General features: G+C 42.4%; 1 protein-coding gene across 2 annotated transcripts; it reads left to right on the top strand.

Moving 5' to 3' along the window:
* Positions 1-2057: 2057 nt before the first annotated feature.
* LOC123764496 (uncharacterized) lies at positions 2058-23805 on the top strand. 2 transcript variants are annotated; one of them, XM_045752379.2, is made up of 6 exons: positions 2058-3147; positions 8088-8374; positions 8936-9129; positions 14802-15084; positions 16929-17090; positions 22959-23805. In XM_045752379.2, the coding sequence occupies exons 1-6, from the start codon at positions 3081-3083 to the stop codon at positions 23205-23207; spliced, it is 1242 nt and encodes a 413-aa protein (XP_045608335.1). In that variant the 5' UTR covers positions 2058-3080; the 3' UTR covers positions 23208-23805. The 2 variants fall into 2 exon arrangements, with proteins under 2 accessions (XP_045608335.1, XP_045608337.1); XM_045752381.2 differs by lacking the exon at positions 2058-3147 and adding an exon at positions 5689-5768.
* Positions 23806-25200: the final 1395 nt, after the last annotated feature.

Raw genomic sequence — 25200 nt, 5'->3', positions numbered from 1 at the left:
GCTCCTGTGCCAGGTAAGTCCACTACGGACTCACCATAGCCCGTGCTACTTGGAACTTGTTTCGAGTAGCTGAATCTATGACAACAACACATGAATAAGGTGGTCCCAGTACACGCCCAACCCTCACCCCGTCAACACTAGCAAAGACCTGCTCGACCGTCCAATCTTTGAGCAGCCAATTACCACTACTATCAACCTTCCCTGTAGCGACCGACGGATACCTTTGCTACTCCAAAACAAAGAGCTAAGTAGATGTTGTAGTTGGCTAATGCCAAATGTTTGTTTAATTATGGGTCCTGACGGCTGTGTGGACAGCGCTCGTTGTTCGTAATCCTTAGAGTTCAGGTTCGATCCCCGGCGAAGGTGGAAACAAATGGGCAGTTTTTTGTACCCTAATTTTCCAATACTGCTGTTCACCTAGCAGTAAATAGGTACCTGGGACCAGATTCACGAAGCAGCTACGCAAGCACTTACGAACCTGTCCATCTTTTCTCAATCTTTGGCGGCTTTGTTTACAATTATTAAACAGTTAATGAGCTCCGAAGCACCAGGAGGCTGTTTATAACAATAACAACAGTTGATTGGCAAGTTTTCATGCTTGTAAACTGTTTAATAAATGTAACCAAAGCCGTCAAAGATTAAGGAGAGATGTACACGTTCGTAAGTACTTGCGTAAGTGCTGTCGTGAATCTGGCCCCTGGGCGTTAGACAGCTGTTACGGGCTACTTCCAAGCAATGTATGTGTTTGAAAATTAGGATTAAGGACTTGCACGCAACGCTATGCGTGCTAGTGGCTGTGCAAGAATGAAAACAAATAAATAAATAAAATAAGATATAAGTTTCTAGGGCTGGGCGGTTATAACGAGGCGCAACGCTGGGACACGCAGACGTGTGTATGTGTTATTTAATTTCATAGATGAGTGTTGAAGCAGACCACACACTAGAAGGTGAAGGGACGACGACGTTTCGGTCCGTCCTGGACCATTCTCAAGTCACAATCGACTTGAGAATGGTCCAGGACGGACCGAAACGTCGTCGAAAGATTGAAGAAATTGTTTATGTAATAATCTAAGATGAGGTCTGATAAAGACCTTTTGTGCCCTCTGTAATGCTTTTGCGCTACCGCTCACAGGATGAGTATGGGGCGCACAATAAACTAGCCGCCTTCGGCGGCAACAATCAATCAAAAGTCGTCGTCCTTTCACCTTCTAGTGTGTGGTCTGGTCAGCATAGAAAACGTGGATATCTGTGAGTCGCTACTTTTCATAGAACTTTGTAATGTGTCCGTTGGGGACGAGAGCGTACAAGAGGAGCTACTAGAGAACACGGGGATGAGGACAGGACATGTGGATGAAATATACTTAAGGCGCCCTACGACCCACTCGCATACACTCGTATTCAACATAAGAACTGCTTTCGAAACGTGTGTAAGGAATCATTCGTAATCTTGTATACCACTTACGACAGACCAATCCTGGAGTATGCAGTTCCAGCCTGGAATCCATACCTAGTTAAACACAAGACAAAGTTAGAGAAGATTCAGAGGTATGCCACCAGACTAGTCCAAGAGCCGAGTGATATGAGCTAAGAGGAAATGCTACGGAAATTAGCCCTCGCGTCCAAGACAAAATGAGTTAGGGGAGACATGATCACCACGTACAAAATTTTCAGAGGAACTGACAGTGGACAAAGACAAATTATTTAGCACGGGCGGAACATGAGAACACGAACAAGGGAACACAGGTGGAAACTTAGTACCCAAATGAGCCACAGATACATTATAATTGTTTTTCAGTGTCAGTAGTTGACAAATGGAATGCACTAGGCAGTGATGTGGTGGAGGCTGACTCCATGCACAGTTTCAAATGTAGATATGATAGAGGCCAGTAGGCTCAGGAACCTGTACACCTGTTGAGAGGTGGGACCAAAGAGCCAGAGCTCAACCCCTGCAAGCACAACTAAGTGAGTACACACAGAAAGAGCTTTCGTCTGGCAGCGATGCGTAGGTTTGGGGCAGTGAAAACACGGCAGCTCTCTTACCCCTCTGGGCACTGCTGTTCACCGTCACGCAGTGGGAGTTGGTGCAGCCTCCCGTGTTACAGCGTCACTCCTGCGTCACGGGCCTTGTTACAGCGTCACTCCGGCGTCACGGGCCTTGTTACAGCGTCACTCCTGCGTCACGGGCCGTGTTACAGCGTCACTCCTGCGTCACGGGCCTTGTTACAGCGTCACTCCGGCGTCACGGGCCTTGTTACAGCGTCACGGGCCTTGTTGTAGCGTCCCCCCCCTGCGTCACGGGCCTTGTTACAGCGTCACTCCGGCGTCACGGGCCTTGTTACAGCGTCCTTCCGGCATCACGGGCCTTGTTACGGCGTCACGGGCCTTGTTACAGCGGCCCTACTGCGTCACGGGCCTTGTTACAGCGGCCCTATTGCGTCACGGGCCTTGTTAGGGCGTCACGGGCCTTGTTACAGCGGCCCTACTGCGTCACGGGCCTTGTTACAGCGTCACTCCGGCGTCACGGGCCTTGTTACAGCGTCACGGGCCTTGGCGGGATTTAAAGAGCCTCACTGCCTGGTAACCACTTCTAGGCCGGCACTTAAAGACGTTACTCCCGTTACATCCTGGTAACACAACCCGAAACTGTCTCTATTTTCCGCTTGTTACAACTTGTAAAAAAGTTGTTACATCTTGGCTTAACGTGTTTATGACGTATTAGAACGTTGTTACAACTTGCTGTAACTGGTTAGGAAGTGTTAAAAACTTGTTCGAACGTTGTACCAACGTCGTAGTTTCGGTGTGTGTTTGGCGGGTTACATACCGACGCCAAATTATCATTTCGCGTAATCATTCCTACTTTGCGACGCTTTTCCCGTCAACTCTTTATCGCGTCGCTGACTCATTATTTTTTTGCGACAACGCCACATCGCGAAAATATATTTGTCAGTTGGAGATAAATCTCCCAGTATCACTTGAGCGCGAGACGTCTCTCGGGGTTACCACACCGTTGCTTGAGCATCTCAGGTCGTCATTATATCCTCACTACCTTCAACATTTTCCCCACTACAGCGGCCCTGAAGATGCTGGGCTCCGTGGGGGTGGTGTGGGCCTCTCTATGGACCTTGTGCGCCGCTCAGGCTTATATCAGTAAGTTTCTCCAGATTGATTGATAGAGATTGAGTCAGCCAAGAGGCGGCACGGGCATAGAATAACTCGTACAAGTCTCTCAATGTCTTAGGCATTAAGAAAGTGTTTAAGTTTAACCAAATGACGAATGGTTTCGTGTTTGAGATGAGGAGCTTTGAGGGTTTCCTATGCCAACTACACTTTTTATGTAGGGCGTACGTAAATCTGTGTATCTATGTATTTACGTATGTAGGTTAGCTTAGCATTTTAAAAGCACCGAATCACCTGTGGTTGATTGTTCAATAAACCCTTGAGCTATATGTTTAATACAGGCGATGAGTCACAATAACGTGGCTGAAGTGTGTTGACCAGACCACACACTAGAAGTTGAAGGGACGACGACGTTTCGGTCCGTCCTGGACCATTCTCAAATCGACTTGAGAATGGTCCAGGACGGACCGAAACGTCGTCGTCCCTTCAACTTCTAGTGTGTGGTCTGGTCAACATGTTTAATACATCTCTAACCCTGTCCATGGAGGACAGAAGAAAATGTATATATGCTGGTTAGTATTGTAAATGTGTGGCCACGTCTGTGGTAGAAATTAATAAAAAAGAACTGCTTTTAACCGGGATGATGCTTGTAACAATTGATTAACTCCCAGGTACGCAGTTACTCCTAAAGTGGACAGATGCATCAGGTATAAGGAATCGTGGCCAAACGTCTCGTCTTGCCCGAGAATCTAACCAGAGACCATTCGGCTTTGAGCTAATTGCTTTACTACCCCCAAGGTGGTTACAGTTGCTATTAACATGAAATTAATCATTTGATAAGTCTATAAATTACAGGTATCATAAAACATACAATTAGAACCGGATTCAATATATTTCTAACTAAACGGCTAACTAAAGAGCAATTAAGCTTACACATAATAGGTAGGGAGGCAGTCGGCCGAGCGGACAGCACGCTGGACACGTGATCCTAGGGTCCCAGGTTCGATCCCGGGCGCCGGCGAGAAACAATGGGCAGTTTGTTTCACCCTATGCCCCTGTTACCTAGCAGTAAAATAGGTACCTGGGTGTTAGTCAGCTGTCACGGGCTGCTTCCTGGGGGTGGAGGCCTGGTCGAGGACCGGGCCGCGGGGACACTAAAAGCCCCGAAATCATCTCAAGATAACCTCAAGAAGATATATATATATACATATCACGATCACAGATATTAAAAAGACATACCTATAAGGACTTGTGTAGAGAGATATTGTAATTTAGAGAAGCTGTATGTTATTAGTTCATACTTTTCATAGTTTTGTTTTTAAAGCTAAAAATACTATCTTGAGGATCGACTTGAGAATGGTCCAGGACGGACCGAAACGTCGTCGTCCCTTCAAATTCTAGTGTGTGGTCTGGTCAACATACTATCTTGAGGTTATCTTGAGATGATTTCGGGGCCCCAGACTTTACTAGACTAAAAGATTCGTAATTTGTACACGTTTATTGGTAAATTATCTTTATTCGTCTACTAATTATTCGTTTGTTTAATAACAATTTAACAAATTATCATGGAAAAATTGTTGATTAATATAAATAATGAGAGGCGCGGGTAGAAGTTGGGAGGTGGAACTTGCCACAATTCCTGCGGCAGAGAGAGTACGTAGCGGCTTCACCTACAGCAAAAAAATCATCTCTAAGATAACTGGTTATTCGTCTCGTGTACACGTAAATACCTCACCCACCTCCTTCCGGAACATTAAGTGCACATTTACTAACGGTACCCGGCTCTCGGAAAGTATTGACTAAGATCTGTAACGATGTTCTAGGTCCCTGTACTTGATTAGTTTTCTGGGTCTCCCTGGAGGTGGTTTGCCCCGCCTCCCTCAGCTGTACTGTAAGGTAGATAGGTATCAGCCAATGTAGCCGGACCCGTGTGGTCCCACATAACCTGTTTCCCATCCCTCCATGGCTGCAGGGTGACCCCATCTGGGCGCTTGTGACTGTTGTCAGGGCTGCACAACTGAGGTTCTCTTTATGCTGGACACCCCCGCTCTCTAGCCTTCATGATGTCATTGACGGCTTCAAGTGTAGCAATCTTTACCTGGTTGATACCTGGTTGATGGGGTTCTGGGAGTTCTTCTACTGCCCAAGCCCGGCCCGAGGCCAGGCTTGACTTGTGAGAGTTTGGTCCACCAGGCTGTTGCTTGGAGCGGCCCGCAGGCCCACATATCCACCACAGCCCGGTGGGTATGGTGGGCCCTCTGACTTGTGCAGACGCCCAATACTTGGGGGCCCGATAGTCCAGGCGAGTCCACAAGGCTTTTACCAATGCTTGCTAGATTATCATTTTTCTTCAGTTGGGGTTAATTGTTTATCTAATCTGACAGAGGTTCTTAACCGCGAGTGAAGAGTTTAATGTTTCAAAGGGTAATTACTTTCCTTGAGCGATCCCTAATTCCGCCCAAGACGGAATTAACACCAATACCACCAATTAACAAAAATCTAGCGAGCATTAGTAACGTACCGATTGTTAAATCAACTGTTATCATGAGGTTATCTTGAGATGATTTCGGGGCTTTAGTGTCCCCGCGTCCCGGTCCTCGACCAGGCCTCCACCTCCAGGAAGCAGCCCGTAACAGCTGACTGACACCCAGGTACCTATTTTACTGCTAGGTAACAGGGGGCATAGGGTGAAAGAAACTCTGCCCATTGTTTCTCGCCGGCGCCCGGGATCGAACCCGGGACCACAGGATCACAAGTCCAGCGTGCTGTCCGCTCGGCCCACCGGCTCCCCAAGAAAAACAGCACATATATGACTTATTGCTTATAGTCACTATTATGCTTATAAATAAGTAGATATGTGACATCTGTGAATAGATTATTGATGTATTATCAAACTGTGCAAATGGTATATAGTATAACGTGCTATACAAATGTCATTGTAAATTTCGAATATCAAATCACAATTAAGAGTACATTTCCCATAGGTCTATCAGGAATCCTGATAGACCTATCGAGCTAATTTAAGGCCAGCTGCCTCCTTAAGGATGCCGCCCATAGCATCTACCTTGACATCTGGTTATCTGTTTTCTGCTAGGTGAACAGAGGCATCAGGTATAGGAAAACGTGTCCGCGCATCTCGCCCTGCCCGGGATCCAACTCGGGGTCCAACTGGTTGCAAACTACGCAATAGGATTTACTCTTGGATTCGATATTTATTTACACGAATGTTGATAATGGCGACGAGTCCTCGTTGGGAGGAGGGGGGGCGGCGAGGCCTCGCTAGGAGGAGGGTGGGGGCGAGGCCACGCTAGGAGGAGGGGGGGGGGGCGGCGAGACCACGCTAGGAGGAGGGGGCGGCGAGACCACGCTAGGAGGAGGGTGGGGGCGAGGCCACGCTAGGAGGAGGGGGGGGGGCGGCGAGGCCACGCTAGGAGGAGGGGGGGCGAGGCCACGCTAGGAGGAGGGGGGGCGAGGCCACGCTAGGAGGAGGGTGGGGGCGAGGCCACACTAGGAGGGCGGCGAAGCTGTAAGAACATCACTGTGACATTAATACATGTGAGAGTTCGTTTGTACTGGTGACGCCACACTCCACACCCACACACACAGAGAGAAGTTGGGCCGCCTGTGTCACCCTTCACTACTCCTCCCGTCATCTCCACTTGTCATAACATCACAAATATGATGTACTAAAAATTCTCCTAAGACCCCACGCATTGGGGAAAAAGAGCTTTTGCGAGCCACTATATAATTTATAGTACATTATATTTTATCCGTTGGGGATTTTAGCGTCAAAATGATGTTTAATTATTCGGGAAGATGTTTTGCTTCAGTTATAAGGAGTTAGGGTATGAAGGGGATGAGTCACAATAACGTGGTTAAAGTATGTTGACCAGATCACACACTAGAAGGTGAAGGGACGACGACGTTTCGGTCCGTCCTGGACCATTCTCAAGTCGATTGTCCATGGTCCAGGACGGACCGAAACGTCGTCGTCCCCTTCACCTTCTAGTGTGTGATCTCGAGTTAGGGTATGTTAGGGTAGTTTAGCACATCATTTTTGTGATGTTGTGACAACTGAAGAGGTCCTCAGCCTGGATTGAAGACTGGCTGTGAGGACACTAATTGCCTTGACGGTCTCTAATTGGTAATTAAGTGGTCATTGAGTCAATTGTTCCCCGTGTCTGTGCCGTTCCGTAATATTAGCCAGCCTTACTGTATGGTAAAGTTTATAGACTATGAACTATTTGTGAAGTTTGTTTAAATTTGGTTATTCTAGATCTCGAGACACTGGTTGAGAACCTCTGTCAGATGATGTTTTTATTAGACAGCCAATTAACACCAACTAAAAGCTATAAATAATAATAATTTAGCGAGCATTGGTAATGCACCGATTGGAAGTTAAATAACGCTTTTACATGTTTTCCAATAAACATTTTGCGACCTAATGACGGTATACCACAAGTTTACCTCCCTCCTCTGTGTTGCTGGGGATCATCACTACACCAAAATATTGTGACCACAGCAGTCTGTGATCACAACACTCTGGCTAGGGGACCCTCTTGATTAGGGGTCACAGTGTTTGATAAACTGTGAATAGATTATTGCTGTATTATTATCAAACTGTGCAAACAGCATATCGGTGATATAGCTCTCTCATCTTATTTTTCTCTTGCAATGTATCTTTATCATTTATCAATTCTGATTGAAATTACCTACTTAAAATTATCTGCTAGATTAAGGACCTGTCCGAAACGCTGCGCGTACTAGTGGCTTTACAAGAATGTAAATACTGTACTATCCAATGTATTCTCACAAACCCAATGTACCTTCTTGTATATATATAAATAAAATAAAAATAAAATAAACTAATTTTTGGGTTCAGTTGGGTCTGGGATGTATAATAAACGAACTGAACTTTGTGGGGGGGTTTTCAATCTCTTTATATGTGTATATATAATAATTTTCTATAGGTGACTGTAAGTTTAAGTACGATGACGTCCCCCCTGAACACATCCGACCGTTCCTATCGAGGAAAGACATGGACCACTTCGTGTACCCTGTGATGGAAGAGGAGTTGAGGGTGCCGGTGCTGAAGAGCCGTGTGGTGCATCTCCCACACGGCTCTTCAGTCATGGTCTCCTGTCCCGGCCAAGACAATCACCTCCTGGTCTTCGGAAGGGTCAGGCCCACCAGGCCCGACAGGATGCACTACAGTCGCATCACATGCACTGATGCTGGCCTCATGCATGTTGATACAGTAAGTTCTGTATGCTTGGCTGTCGTGTCTGTACCCTCAATATTTGGTGAACTGTTTTGTGAATTGTCTTTGGCTGTGAAGTGTGTGGGGGACTCCGTAATGCTTATTTTGCATGGATATTCTTGACCGGGTCTTAAGCTGACCCAGTAAGTGCTACTTAATTTGTTTTAATCTCGTGAGGTGGATGAATGTTTAGGGCTCAAACGTCAACTTCAACAAGGTTTTGTCCAGTGTGTTTAAAAACTTTCTACACTATTAAATCTCAGGGGTGATCTTATTTGAGGCGCAAATCTGCAATGTGGTGGATGTCTGAGTTGTTTGTCGGTTATTTTTTCCACAATGTTTACATTTCGGTACCGTAGCCTGATGCGGTGTATTTCTGTTCGCGTGTTATAGTGATGATGTGAGGCTACCGTGGTGGTACTGGGCTTCCACACCGCCACGGATATCCATCCTCATCTTTGTCCTTTACTCGTTACTACGTTATTCTATCTCAGCTTTCATTTTGTAGTTCTCTCGGGGTATCAGTGCTCGTTCAGATGTCTCCACTTACTTCCTCAGCCGATCAAGTGGAGTGATCTCAGCTGTCTCAAGAAGCCGCAGTCCTCCATTAGAATGGGCAAGACGTGTGGGCAGAGAGGCACCGAGTGGATCATCGGATGGGATATCAAGAGACGCTTCTTCAAGCAGATAACTCTCTGCTATAACGTCCAGCAGGAGACGCCGCTCTTCACCTCCCATCGCATCTATGGCAGGTCAGCCTCACAGTAGGATCTAAAACCTGTATCAGAATTAACATGTGACGTCACTGTCACCTCATAGGGAAAACAAATGAAAAATCTAATTTTATTTTCGTTGGGTGACATTAAATCGATTTGGGGCTGTTTATAGGGTATCGATAACTTTGGAGGGCAGGTACGTATGCTCTGATCAGGGGCCAGATTCACGAAAGCACTTACGCAAACACTTACGAACGTGTATATCTTTCCTCGATCTTTGAGGGCTTTGGTTACATTTATTAAACAGTTTACAAGCATGAAAACTTGCCAATCAACTGTTGTTATTGTTATAAACAGCCTCCTGGTGCTTCGGAGCTCATTAACTGTTTAATAAGTGGAAACAAAGCCGCCAAAGATTGAGAAAAGACGTACAGGTTCGTAAGTGCTTTCGTGAATCTGGCTCCAGGTCTTAAACCCTTCTCCAAGCGACTTCAAAATCATTTTATTAATTAGATTCATGTATGCCAAGTTGCGGGATGCTGAATTGTTCCGCTTTAGTAATGCACTAAAACTGGCACAAATGTAGAAAAGTAAGAAACATGTCAAGATCAGTTCAGAGCTGCCAACTGTGGAAACTTCATAAAAGTGACCTAGGTTGACCAGAGCACACACTAGAAGGTGAAGGGACGACGACGTTTCGGTCCGTCCTGGACCATTCTCAATCGACTTGAGAATGATCCAGGACGGACCGGAACGTCGTGGTCCCTTCACCTTCTAGTGTGTGGTCTGATCAACATACTTTAGCCACGTTGTTGTGACTCCTCGCCTGCATATGGTGACCTATCTTGAGGTAAAAATCTTGAGATGATTTCGGGGCTTTTTAGTGTCCCCGCGGCCCGGTCCTCGACCAGGCCTCCACTCCCAGGAAGCAGCCCGTGACAGCTGACTAACACCCAGGTACCTATTTTACTGCTAGGTAACAGGGGCATAGGGTGAAAGAAACATTGCCCATTGTTTCTCGCCGGTGCCTGGGATCGAACCCAGGACCACAGGATCACAAGTCCAGAGTGCTGTCCGCTCGGCCGACCGGCTCCCTATGTGTTACAATAATATCAGTTTAAAGTAGTCATCAGAGGAACGGGAAGCCATTTACATGGTTATATTTTATGATTAAAATGAACCAATTCTAGCAAATTTCTTTCGAAGTAGACTATATAATCTGCTTAACTAGGCATCAATTGGAAAACAAACATTAGCTGAATTTATCTGAGGGTCACTATCTCTCTAGAGGCCTCGATAAGGGACAGGAAGCCGGCGACTTTTCAGGTCTCTCCCATGTTGTTTTCCTAATTTTATCCAGTTTGATTTTGAACTTTTTTTTCAGGGTGGGGGGGGACTTTATGGCTTTGGCAGGTAGGTGGTTCCATGGGTTTATAATCCTAAGGGTGATGAAACCTCTCCTGTTTTCTGTCCTGCATTGTAGTTTGTTGAGCTTGAAACTGTTTGTTTCTTGTTTGTTTTACAACTGACCTTATGAAGTTGTCTTGATCAACATCCTCCAAATTGTTCGGTATTTTAAAAGTTTCGATGTGCTAGTCAGCCTTATCATGTCTGGTTTGCAGTGTTGTTAGTCCCGTAGTCCTCAACCATCCCTAGTATGAGAGCTGACTTAGTTCTGGGGTCATTTTTATCACCTGGTGTTGAATGTCTCAAAGCAGGTATACTGCTGAGGGTGAGGTCTCCCTGCTTGGATCCAGTGGTCCAAATTTGCCACTGGATCCGTACTTGGATCCAGTGGTGCAGCAGAGATTTATACAGTTGAATAAATAACTGCTTTTTCCTTAAAGTCGAAGGTTCATTTAACTCTTCCTAGGGTTTGGTTCATTTTTCACCGCACCTCATATTTCCTTGTGCAACTTTCAATGGGACTGGTGGATGCTAAATCTAAGGTAATTTTCTTTATTAATCTGCTGCAAGGTAAGGTTGTTGATTTAGTAGTTGTGATGTACGCTGTTATGCCCCCATAACATGCCATAACATGTTATGCTCGGTTTGATTATATCGCATCTTATGGGAATACCCCTTAATTCGTTCTGTTCACCTGCTTTAAACATTCGTGTGGGTAGTGGTACCATACATACCAGTGGTATGTATCTTTAATGTGAACATTAATGTTAACATTCAAGGTATTGGCTGCCCTTTTATCGTCTATTATAACAGATTAGTCTCGTCGTTTAACTGCCCTACAATGTCTGTTATGGTTTTATTTCTTATGCAGGCATAGACTGTTTTTCTTTGAAAGAAAACTTGCTGAATGCATAGATTTTTGGGGGGACTGATCTGATTTCATGGGTGACTGAATTTAAAACCCTTCTGTACGTCTCATAATGTTATTCTTTTGGATTGATACCTGCTCCAAAGGCTTCGCGTGGTTATTAGTTTCTTTTACTGCCTGTATCGTGCCTCTAGTTTTCTTCTTTTTTTCTTTCTAGGCACACATTGGTGAACAAAGTTTAGTGATTTATTTGTGAAATTTTCCCCCTGATGCTTCTATGCCTTGATCTCCTACAACATCCTCCAGGTGTTTCGCAATTCCTCTCCCATCCTGGACCATTGTGGATTTCTAACATTGTAAATTGCATATCATTTGCGAGGTAGTAAAGCACCTTCATATATTAATATTGCATGTTTAGCCTACCTGTAGAATGACAATTGAAGTAATATTGTTCCGTGGCCTGAAATCACTCCCGTGAACACTCCTTTCACAAAAACAGAACTGTGCATTTAAGTGTTGTCATTTTACACTTGCAACAATTTGGGCATACAATTCTTGCAAATGCAAAATACAATTGTATGGCATGAGCTCGTAGCTGGTATATAACCAGGTACATCAAGGCACTCTTTCTTATGTTCTTAAGACAGAACACGAAACAATGGGTATAAATTGCTTAAGTTTAGATTTAGGAAAGACTTGGGTAAATACTGGTTCGGTAACAGGGTTGTTGATTTGTGGAACCGGTTGCTGCGTGGCTTGGTGGAGGTGGGGTCCCCCGATTGTTTCAAGCGTGGGTTGGACAAGTACATGAGTGGGATTGGGTGGTTATAGATAGGAGCTGCCTCGTATGGGCCAATAGGCCTTCTGGAGTTATCTTTGTTCTTATGTTCTGCTCCAAAGCTGGTTCGGGGACTTGTATTAGTGTATGAAAAATTGTTCTTAGTTTCTTTTATGAATATGACTTTGAATATGAGGTACATGGCCTCCTTGGTATGTCACCATATGGGCTTCTTTTGTTTTCCAAATGATCAAAAACTTACGAAATTCTTAACTCTAATTACAACATATTTATTATACAGTTTTTTTTAGTTTAGTTCATTTATTATGCACCCCATACCCATCTTGTGGGCGGTAGTGGAAAGGGTTACAGAGGCACATAATGGGCTCAGGGACTGAACCCCACAATTCATTTAGCTAAGCAAGTTACAATCTTGATGAGCTAGTTACAAAATTCAATATAAGTCATCACATCAACAATGGGTTCGAGATCGACCTCAAGTACAGGTTCTAAATTAAGCAACTGACATATGTGGAGAGCTAGTGTCACAATTTATATGTTTGTCCTGCACACCGCCCCCCATCCAGTGGGCAGCGGTGGATAGGTTACAATCACTTAGTTACTACCTACAGTTAGCAAACTGGGGATATTTGGCTAAAATTTCTGGTAGCAGATCATTTTGAATGAAATATTGACACATCGCTGGAACATTGGTTATAAAATTGTCTCTAAATTCACGTATCTTTTCGCACTCCATCACATAGTGACGGAGGGTGTGCGAATAATTTTGTTGACACAGTTTACATTTGGTCAGGTCTACATCAGCAGATAATGAGAATTCCCAGAGATACTTGTAACCGAGTCTAAGCCGAGCAGCAGTAACATCTAGAAGTCTGCTGATTTTATTGGATGATCCATAGATGTGTGGCTCCTCTTGCATGATAGTATGATGATAGATGGAATTACTGGTGTCAATTTCACTTTGCCTCAGATCTACAAGATCTTGTTGAAGTTCTCGGTGTACTGCTGCTCTCAGATTGCTCATTGACAATCCAAGGTTACACTCAACGGCTCCTTTAAAGGCAGATTCTTTGGCTAACTTATCAGCTCTATCATGCATTCGGAGGCCAACATGAGATGGAGACCACATGAAATGGACTCTGTTACCATCCTTAATAATTTTGTTGTATTTGTGTCTAGCTTCGGACACGAGCATGTTACAGTTATGTCTTAAAGAGTTGAGAGCATTTAAGGATGATAAGGAGTCACTTACAATTAATGTATCAAGTTTGGAGACTTGTACACATTTCAGTGCAAGGATCAAGGCAAATAGTTCAGTCTGAAGGGTAGAGGCCCAGTTGTTTATACGGACTCCCCACTCAAAGTATAGGCCATCGCCCATTGTCAGGACAACTGCACTTCCAGCTGCACCCGTGGTGCGGTGTAGGGAACCATCAGTGTATATAATTTGAGAGAGAGAATGCTCTGTGGACAGAGCATCAATATGGCTTAAGGCGTTGAGCTTTGCCTCAAGACGAAGCTTGGGCTGATCTCTAATTTGCTTCTTGGGTGGAAAGGGAGGGATTAAAACTGGAAAGGGTGTAACCTCCCACGGTGCAGGAAAGTGCCGTTGTTGTTTCTCTTGGTACAAATCATGAATCCCGTACATTCTGAGTGGAGTTCCAGTTATTGTTATCCATTTGGAACCATTCTGGAGGGCTTCTGTGCAAGGATTAGGATGAGTTAGCCTAAGCATTTTTATACCAATTTGACAGTTAATTTCAGTAACACGATCAACAACGCTCAGAATATTAAGTTCCTTTCTCATATTAAGTATCTTTGTGGTACGAGGGCACCCAAGGAGGCTCCTCAAGGCTTCGTTCTGCAATTTTTCAAGCCCTCCAAGCTTTCTTTTAAGCATCAAAACAAGCAGAGGTGCAGCATAATCCACTAAAGATCTGATGCACAGTATCTGTAGAAGTTCACTGGATCATGCCACCAATGTTATCTGTAGGTTTATAGTCTGCAATCAAATGTATCTGTAACGGTTCTATTGTTACGTAAAGTATGGTGACAAATAAACACAGACACTAAGATACTATATATATATTTGGTCAAATATACAGAAGTACACAGGTGATACTTTGGTGTGAGTTGAGCGCACTGAGCGTCGGTACAGTATCTCGCAAGTGTCTGCTCTAGACCACACTTGAAAGTAGACTCTGGTTAATGTTTGCTATTCTGCTGCTTATATGCTCGGGCAACACCTCACCGTGTTGCCCGGGCAACGCCTCACCTCATTCATCTCTAAAGGTTGACAGGAATATTAACAATGCATTTGGAGTGAGTATATTATTGGGATAATCTACTCGCTACATATCATTTAATTTATTGGTACTAATAATGTGCGTAAATTACTTCCCAGCCCGACGGCCGCCATCACTCTAGTGGCCTCGACGGGGACATAAAACCGGCGGCTTGTCAAGTCCACCCCCCCTCCCTCTAACAAGTTATCCTGATGATTATTTCAGCTGGATTTTCAACGATGACTACTTTAGTATTTTGTTTCTATTGTAAACTGAACAACTGTTGTACACTAAATTTTATATTATGTATTATAATTAAATATTCTCACAAGTCCTGTGGTATCAACAGGAACATTGATGCTAAGGTGGTGAAGCCTTCACGACCTGGCTTCAGGGATGATGGGTTCTTCTCGTCTAACGTAAGGAATGCGTACACAGTGACCACACAGATATCCCTACTGCAGCGCCTCCTGAACACGGTGAGGCACTTGACTGGTGAAAATCAGCATTTCCTGGCCAAGGGACACCTGGCGCCAGATGGAGACTTCATCCTGGAGCCAGAGCAGGATGCCACCTACCAATACGCTAACGCGGTTCCACAGTGGCAGGCCATCAACAACGGTAACTGGAAGGTGAGACTTCTGCCTGACGGGGTAGAGTGATTTTCAGTTGCGTTGGTCAAAGGTGTTGGCATTTACCAGTGATGTGTAGCATAGTGGTCAGTGCAGTTGGCTCACAACCAATTGGTCCCGGGTTCGATTCCCAGGTAGGACAAGACATTATGGCACGTTTTCGTACATCTGATGCCTGTTCACCTAGCAGTGAATATAGGTGAACAGCTGTTGGGCAACTGCAGTGGGTTGTATTGTGGGTCATGTACTGTGGTTTCCCTTGGGGAAAACCTCGATAAGCTTAATTACACACAGAAATCACAATAGCGTGATGCATCAAATGAACAAATCCACAAGGGCCGTGACGAGGATTCGAACCTACGTCCGGGAGCATCCCAGACGCTGCCTTTATTGACTGAGCTACGACTTGGTCAAAAGAGTTGAAACCGAAGTTCTACTGAACTTACTGGATCCTGCAGCCTCTCCGAAGCACAAACCAGGGTTTTACACAACTCCCCCATGTACTCGAGCTATGTCAATAGGCCGTTCTCCCTCTTTGCCTTTACTTCATTACACACAAAAATCACAATTCAAATCCTCGTCACGGCCCTTGTGGATTTGTTCATTTGATGCATCATGCTATTGTGATTTCTATGTGTAAAAAAAATCTGGTATTAAGACTTGGCCCTTGACAATAGGAAACTTCACATTTCTCATTCTTCTAGCTGGTTTGACCAAGCATTTTTACCCATATGTTACTACTGATTTTCATGAAGATTAATTTTTATATTAAAAAAAAATTAACATTTGTATATTGCTGTTAAAGAACATACTCAAATACCTAGTCATCCATGACAACTCTCCCACTCGACAATTAACCAGAGGATGCTCCCACAAGGCAGCATCTTTGGACGTCTATTTCTTGCATATATCAATGACTTGCCAAATGTCTGATGTTTTTCAAGCTATACTATTTGCTGACAATACTTGCTTCATCTTTTCTAACCCCAATCCACAATCTCTAAACAACACTGTAAATAACAACAAATTTTAAAAACAAAAGTCAACTCGTATGTCGACTAACAAACTTGCTAAACTAAAGATGTACTACATTTTGTTTGGAAACGGTGTTGAACAAAATACGCCTTCAGGTAGACAATCCCTCATTTTTACTATTAAATGTTGATAAAGTGCCTTGGCCTATACATAGAAAAGTGCCTTGGCCTATACATAGAAAAGTGCCTTGGCCTATACATAGAAAAGTGCCTTGGCCTATACATAGAAAAGTGCCTTGGCTTCAGTATCACAGACAACACAGCCAAAAAGTTCTATAAAACATTTATGGGTTCACTCTCAAAAATCGGATAGTATGTCCCCCCACTCTACTCTTCTGCTATACTACTCGTTAATGAGCTGTCTCCTGTCTTAACTTATTGTATTTGTGCATCTCCCATCTTCGACTAGTCTCCAGTTCCTTGCTCAAGATTTCTGCAGCCTTGCCCCTGCCTACCTGCCCTAAGGTCTTTGGAATCGAATCGGTATAATTTATTTTAGCATTTTATGCTGAAGTAGTTAATATATAAATTCAAATTGGTACAATGTACCTATCATTACATTCATTTGTTAGCTTAAGGACCTGCACGAAACGCTTTGTGCGCTTGTGGTTTTGCAAGGATTTACCATTTAATCACCAGCATGTGTACTTTCACAACCCATTGTACCTTCTTGTATATGTATGTATATGTGTGTATGTATGTACAATTGCAAATCCTAAATGCCACAATAACCAAAAAATTTAAATTTAAAGTCATTAAAAATAATTTTAATAAAACTAGACAGAAGGTATAATGCCCTTTTGCTTGTAGAGGTTGGAGTTTGCTGTGCGGAGGCTGGCCAGGATGCGTGGTGCCACGTTTGAGGTGTGGACTGGCACTCATGGTGTGCTGAGGCTGCCCAACAACCACGGCCACCCTGTCTTCATCTTCCTTGGCAATAACCGGATGCCTGTTCCTGCTCTCATGTGGAAGGTTGTACTCAAAAACAATGATACAATTTTATATATATAATTACAGTACATATATAAATTATGCAAACAAGCCTGAATGGTCCCCCAGGACTATATGCGACTGAAAACTCACACCCCAGAAGTGACTCGAACCCATACTCCCAGGAGCAACGCAACTGGTAACTACAGGACGCCTTAATCAAAGGCGTCCTGTAGTTACCAGTTGCGTTGCTCCTGGGAGTATGGGTTCGAGTCAATTCTGGGGTGTGAGTTTTGAGTCATATATAAATTATGTATATTATATAAAATAATTATTATATATATATACTAGCTGCACCCGCCACGCGTTGCTGTGGCTCAGTCTGGTTTAATGGGAAAGAAAGAAAAGAGAGAGCGCACGTTTCTAATATGTTTAATTTCACAGTGCTACTGGGTATACAATATTTTTTTGTTCCATTGTTTGTGGAGGTATAGATATTATCTGGTTTACCGACTCTAGAACACGCAACATATAATTGTCCACGAGAGAAGCAATCCGTTTTTACATATAAACTGCACATTTCTAAAGATTGACCCTGAGGTTTGTTGGCGGTGATTGAAAATGCCAATCGAATTGAATCTCTTAAAATGAAATGGCATATATGTTGGAATCATAGGAATGAGGACATCCTCACCTTTGAAAGGTCTTGTCAAGATTGTTGCTTCTATGACGTCGCTGATTATTTTTTTTACTGCAAGGCACGTGGCGTTGCAAAGTTTTGGCTGGTTGATATTTCGCAACATGATAATTCAAGCCGATTTTCAATTGCCGTGCGTGTGATGGTATCCCTGGCAGATCAAATAAATTCGAAAATTCTGTTGGATAATTAACCACTTCATCTGCTTCCACAACAGCGTCGACGGACTTATGTGACTGCCTCGCTTTGGATGTTAGACTAAATAATATTGTTTAGGTCCAAGATGTCTTTGTTCTTGGCCGCAAGAACTGCTCGTTCATTCAGCCAATCGTGATTCTTATAATTGGTTTGAATGTTGGGAAATGCTTTATTTATTTTTATTTATTTATATATATACAAAAAGGTACATTGGGTTTGTGAGAATACATTGGATAGTACAGTATTTACTCTCTTGTAAAGCCACTAGTACGCGCAGCGTTTCGGACAGGTCCTTAATCTAGCAGATAATTTTAAGTAGGTAATTTCTATCAGAATTGATAAATGATAAAGATACATTGCAAGAGAAAAATGAGATGAGAGAGCTTAGTAAGTATATTAAAGCACATTGTTATAATAAAGCTCTGATTGATTACATTGACAGCTTGATTAGTAATTTAAACAAGATTAATAGACACCATACAGCAGATTGACAGCACATATAAGACAGCAATGATCACAATGGTAAAGATGTTCAGATTGGGTACATAAAGATTGGGAGACTGGGTAGCAATAGATACAGATAAACAAGATTAATAAACACCATACAGCAGATTGGCAGCACATATAAGAAGACAGCAATGATCACAATGGTAAAGATGTTCAAATTGGGAACATAAAGGTTGGGAGATTGGGTAGCAATAGATACAGTGCAATTTTAAGGCAAAAAGTGAAAAACTATGAAGATGAAATTAGGTACTTTTTAGTATTGATTTTGAATGATGTAAAAGTTGGACAGCTTTTCAATTCAATAGGGAGTGAGTTTCATGAACTGGGTTCCTTTATTTGCATAGAGTGTTTACACAGATTAAGTTTAACTCTGGGGATATCAAAGAGATATTTATTTCTGGTGTGGTGATAATGGGTCCTATTACATCTGTCCAGGAAGAGTTTCAGAGCAGGATTTGCATTTAAGAACAGGGTATTGTAAATGTAGTTGACACAAGAGAATGGAGTGAGATTATGTTTAGCATGTTTAGGGAGTTAAACAAGGGGGCTGAGTGTTGTCTGAAAGCAGAATTTGATATTATTCTGATAGCAGATTTTTGCTGGGCGATGATGGACTTGAAGTGGTTTGCAGTAGTTGAACCCCATGCACAGATACCATAATTGAGATAGGGATAGATTAGTGCATAATATAGAGAGATGAGAGCAGAGTTAGGTACATAATATCTGATTTTGGAGAGTATACCAACTGTTTGAGAGACTTTCTCAGTTATGTGTTGTATGTGGGTACTGAAGTTGAGTCTCTTGTCTAGGAATAGGCCAAGAAACTTTCCATCATTTTTATTGCTAATGTTTACATTGTCTATCTGAAGCTGAATTGCATTTGTAGATTTGCTTCCAAATAGGATGTAGTAGGTCTTTTCTATGTTAAGTGTTAGTTTGTTGGTTGACATCCATAAGTGGACTTTTTTTAGTTCATTATTAACAACATCATTTAGTGTATGTGGGTTGGGGTTGGAGTAGATGAAGGTAGTATCATCAGCAAACAAAATAGGTTTCAGAATGTTAGAGACATTAGGCAGATCATTGATGTATATAAGAAATAGAAGAGGTCCCAAGATGCTGCCCTGTGGCACTCCAATGGTTATTGGTAGAATGGGAGAGGTTATATTATTGATGGCTACACATTGGTGTCTATCACTAAGATAGGATTGGATATAGTCCAGTGCATGGCCTCGGATTCCATAATGATGGAGTTTACATAAGAGGTAATCGTGATTAACAGTATCAAAGGCCTTTCTCAGGTCAACGAAGAGTCCAATCGGAAACTCATTTTTGTCAAGGGCTGAGTAAATTATATCAAGGAGACTAATGATTGCATCGTTGGTACTCTTTTGAGAGCGGAAGCCAAACTGACAGGGGCTAAGATTGTCGAATTTTACAAGATAGGAGTAGAGCTGTTTGTAGATAATTTTTTCAAATATTTTTGATAGTATGGGTAGGTTTGATATTGGTCTATAGTTGTTTATGTCTGCCGGATTACCTCCTTTATGAACTGGCGTTACTCTTGCTTTTTTAAGGATATCAGGGAAGGTATGACACTCAAGGGATTTGTTGAACAGCAGAGCTATAGGTGGCGCAAGGGCATGGGAGGCGCTCTTGTATACAATGGATGGCTGGTGAAAGGAGAAGAGAGTTTGGATAGCTGCCTGAGAGATATGTGTTGATATGCGTCTGGGTCTGTGGGATTTTAATTGCAAGGTTAGCACCAATCGATGAAAAGAAGCTATTAAATTCTTTCGCCATTTCTAAGTCAGATGACGGTGTAAGGCCATCCTTAGAGAGTGTTATCTGGTTGTGGGAGTGTTGTTTAGTTCCTAGGATATTAGATATTAGTTCCTAGGCTTTTCAATCAATTTTTCTTTTGACTTCACTGCATTGCAGAAGTTATGAGCCAATGAATTTCGTCCTGAGTTCAGTTCAACCGGCACATTTCCGTTCCCAATTTACAGCAATTGATGTGAGAATATCTCGGCTGATGGATCGTTTTTCAGCTGGACACGTATATTTAGTTAATTTTAACGTCTTTGTGTCACAACAAAGAAGAGTAATACAGGCGAGCCTTTATTTCGTCCGCTGGTGTTGATCGAGGCATTACAGGTAATGTTTGCTTGAAATCTCCTACAAGCAATATTAATGCATTCCCAAATGGTCTGATGTTTCCACACAAATCTTGCAATGATCGATCAAGAACCTCGAGCAATTTTGTGAGCAATTGTGCATTCACCCCAAACAATAAGTTTGCATTTCTGCAATACGTTTCCCAAGCCGGATGCTTTGGAAATGTTGCATGTGGGAGTTTCAATGAATTGTATGTTCAATGGCAATTTCAAAGCTGAATGAGCAGTTCTTCCACCTGGTAGCAATGTCGCAGCTTTTCCGGACGATGGGTTTTCCGGATTTCCGGAAAATGGCTAAGGTTATGCCATTTTGGGATCGAAATGCTACCAGAATCACTCTAATTAGGAAGGTTTTACCAATTCTTCCTGGCGCATTTAAGAAGATTTCTCCAAGCCCATTATTGACAATTTGAATTATTTGATTGTAAATGCCTTTTCACTCAAGCGTTATCTTAGGAATATTTGATTACACATATGACAACAGATCACCCGTGTTGTAATTTTGTTCACGACGCAATTCTACATCGAACGAAGCAGCAGCAGCTAGATTTGCTGATGGCATTTCCAACTGATTGAGAACTTTGTTCGCGATTTCTAAGCACAAATCTTCGATCATTATCAACGCTTCGTTGTAAATTTCTGCTGTGAAATCCATGTTCATATATGAATTTTCCTTTGTATTCAACGGATAATATCTTCGGCCATGTGCAATTTATATTTCGTCCATAACTCTGTTGGAGATGGAGAGCCAGTGGTTATATATGATTGCAAACAATGCACGAATTTGATTTGGATGCGACGTGTTGGACGCATATTAATGCATACATCCCAGTGTCGGTTGTTCGCCAATAAATTCAGAGCTTGACATGCAATACGAGAAGTGGCATGTGTTACGCCATTGACAAATCTCAATTGCTGGAAAGACGTTGGACACGGCACATTTACCAACAGCATGCGAAGAAAGAAGCATTCATCCTGATTGGGATGGACGGTTTACAGTCTGCCTATTGTGGTTTGTTTGAATGTGCCAGGTTGTCCGACTCGCTCTCCTCATTTGCGTCGTTCAAATGATTTTCAACTGGCATTCCATGTGTAATACGTAGGCACTTCCGAATACAGCACTGTTTTCGCAAACGCGTCATTTTGACATAACGTGAAGAAAGCAGTTAATGTTGTAGCCGGTGTTTATAGCCGTTTTTGCATTTGCAGCTGTGAAATAAACGCGTTGTCCATTTTCTTGTTTTCAAAACAAAAACAAAAAATACTAACAAAATATTTCAGTTCAAACGCAGATCAGTCGACAACTCAATTTCACCACCAATTGCACTGAAGCACTGAAAAATAAGAAGTTAAAAAAAACAAAATGAAAAAATTAAGAAATAAACTATACCCACGAAATGAACAGTATGGTAAACAACATGGCTCAATTCCAATGCAATGTCACACAAAATAATTAAATCAAAATGAAAATAAAATAATATCTATGAAAATTCCATTTACCAATGCAATCGAAAACATTGAAATGGAATTGTAACATATTTTGTATTGCGTGTGTTGCTCTGAGGTGCAACAGATGGTGCTGTTTAAAAAAAAAACATATCTTTACCTGTCACAGGTGTGGCATCTAAATTGTAAGTATATAAAAACATGCACGTATTCGAATGGAATGTTGTGCCAAAATTTCAAAGCAATTGGTGAAGAACTTTCGAAGATTATGTGTGTTGCTCTTACGTCCTACAGATGTGACTGTTTTTCAAAAAAATCATATTTCTTCCTGTCACCGGTGAGGCATGTATATAGTAGGTATATAAAAACACTCGCCTATTCGAATGCAACATTGTCAAAATTTCAAAGCAATCGTTTTTTAAGATTTCCCTCACATGAAAAACACAGTTTTTCCAAAAACGCATGTTTTTTCCCATCATAGGCATGACATCTACATAGTATGTATATAAAAACCCTCTCGGATGCGAATGGAATGTTGTGTGAAAATTTCAAAGCAATCGGTGAAGAACTTTCGGAGATTAGCGATTTTGAACAAACGAACATTTCCATTTTTATTTATAAAGATTACACTTGAGAGGATGTGTCATGACCTAATATCCAACATATTCAGAAATTTAAGTGGACCAAGTGCTTTCTGGGTCCTGAGTTTAAGTTACGTTGCCTCGCTTCCTATTGATATCCTGCAAATTAAGTATTTCAACCAGATGCTTGTGAAAGATTTAAATTGTTATAGTTTCCAATATTGTATGAAAGTCTGTATATAGCAATGACTATCAGTATGCAACAAGACACACTAAAGTCTTATCCATCACTCATCGCCAACAGGTGATCCATGACCCCAGTATGCACACTGCTGTGGCCATAGTTATGGTCAATGATGTTGGAAGATACGGAACTTTCGAATCCGGGAGTCTACATGATCCTCCTTGCCTTGACCAGTGCTATCGGCTTCCCTGGGTTAACTGGGAAGTCTCTGACCCAACACGTGGGAGGACCTTTTGCTGTTCTGTTCATGAACTCCAGTCAGCTATCACTGATTTTCCTTCACTCGGCCCTGTTGGTCTTCTCTACTAACATTTACTCAAACAAGGATATGCTGATGTGTTTATCATGATTAAAAGTTGGATTTGCAGACAATGAGCTGTGGCTGAATATATGATGACTGAACAACGTGTCGGAAAATGAAAAAATGACGACGTTACAGTCCATTCTGGACCCTTGTCAAGTCATGTGATAGAAAGGAGGAAGAGACAGGCAAATAAATAAGGTAAGAGTGAGGAGCAGGTGAGAGAAAAAGGGACAAGAATAAGAGAAAGGGGTAAAGTTTCGTGTGAGCTATAGTAGACCCCATACCCATCCTGTGGGCAGTAGTGGGCCCCATAAACATCCTATATTTTTTGTTCAATAATACAGTACATAGTTGCCATATGATTATCCATTTGGGTCATTATTCCATTAAAAGGTTAAGTACATCATTCTCGTACTTGTATCTGATGTTTGTATCAGTTATCTAGTTTAGGTCCAGGACAGAGCAAAACGCTTTAGTTTCTTCATTTTCCAATGTGTTGTTTGGTCATCAAACACTGAATTTCCTGTAATAAATTTTTAAACTCTATTTTCAATACTGTGCAATTTCTTGGCTAAATTAAAGTAGTACTTCATGAATAATTAAGTAACTCGTGTATTTACCTATTAGTAACGTCTTCCATCAGATAATTTCTCGGCAAATATACATATTTGACAGTATGCAATTAACTATAAATATAAATATTTGCATATTATTTTGTTAACTTTTAAGCAGATTTTATATACATGCATGTACTTACCTAGTTGTGCTTGCAGGGGTTGAGCTCTGGTTATCTTAAGTTATCTTAAGATGATTTCGGGGCTTTTTAGTGTCCCCGCGGCCCGGTCCTCGACCAGGCCTCCACCCCCAGGAAGCAGCCCGTGACAGCTGACTAACACCCAGGTACCTATTTTACTGCTAGGTAACAGGGGCATAGGGTGAAAGAAACTGTGCCCAATGTTTCTCGCCGGCGCCTGGGATCGAACCCAGGACCACAGGATCACAAGTCCAGCGTGCTGTCCGCTCGGCCGACCGGCTCTGGCTCTTTGGTTGGGTCTGGCCTGGCTCTTTGTGTGTGTGTATACACGTGTCCTTGTACAGCACATGTGACTGACTACTTATCTCTTCACCAGTAAATCACTTGTGAAAAATATTTATATTTAATACAAATGCCATTTGTACCATAACTTCATCATTAACCCTTCGCGGTGGCACTTTCATTTCGGCCCCATAAATGGGTCTACATATAGTTAAAAAATATTTAACAAATACCATTTTGGGTTTATGTAGTAACAAAATTATCTACCAGTAGAAACAATATAAACATGGGCAATTTATATTGTTTTAAGGATGGAATTTTGAGTTTGTCTATTGCATTTTTAGGGGAGTGTTCTTCCCATTTGTCAGTGGAAAAATCACTAAAAATGCATATTTGATGATCAAAGGAAAGTGCCACGCCAGAAAAGTTACATAGCACTGTTTGATAAGATCTTTGATGGATCCTAGATATCAAAGATGAGAGCAAAGGGGATGGCCATTGGCTGCCTGCTGATGCAGTCACAATGGTGCCTCAGAGGAAAGTCTTTTGGCTATAAGAAACTAAATTTAAGTTCTCACCCCCATAGGGCGAGAAGCCTGAAAACCCAGAAAACGTACCACTCAACCTCGCCAGGTTTGGGGGGGGGTTACTTGTGATGTCGGTGTAATGACTCTTGACATAGACACATCACGAATCCCAGAGAAGGTTCCATGTATGGCACACGAGCATCGAGAATGGGGTCCTCGGAGTGCGAGTGAATAACTAGCGGGGCTGGTTCGTCTGTTGTCTAGACGAATCGGAACATTTAACACCAAACTTATATGTTGGAATACAAAACAGACACACTTCCCAGTTAACACTGGAATCCATACTTCCGTGGAAATAAACGATCCATTCATGGTTAGCAATAGCTCGGTCGGTAGAGCTTCGGCCTCACATGCATGGGGTCTGTGGTTCGAGTC

The sequence above is a fragment of the Procambarus clarkii genome, chromosome 79 (genome assembly GCF_040958095.1).
Source record: "Procambarus clarkii isolate CNS0578487 chromosome 79, FALCON_Pclarkii_2.0, whole genome shotgun sequence".
NCBI classification, from domain to species: Eukaryota; Metazoa; Arthropoda; class Malacostraca; order Decapoda; family Cambaridae; genus Procambarus; species Procambarus clarkii.
The sequence above is the reverse complement of the archived record's forward strand: the minus strand, read 5'-3'. Positions and strand labels throughout refer to the sequence as shown.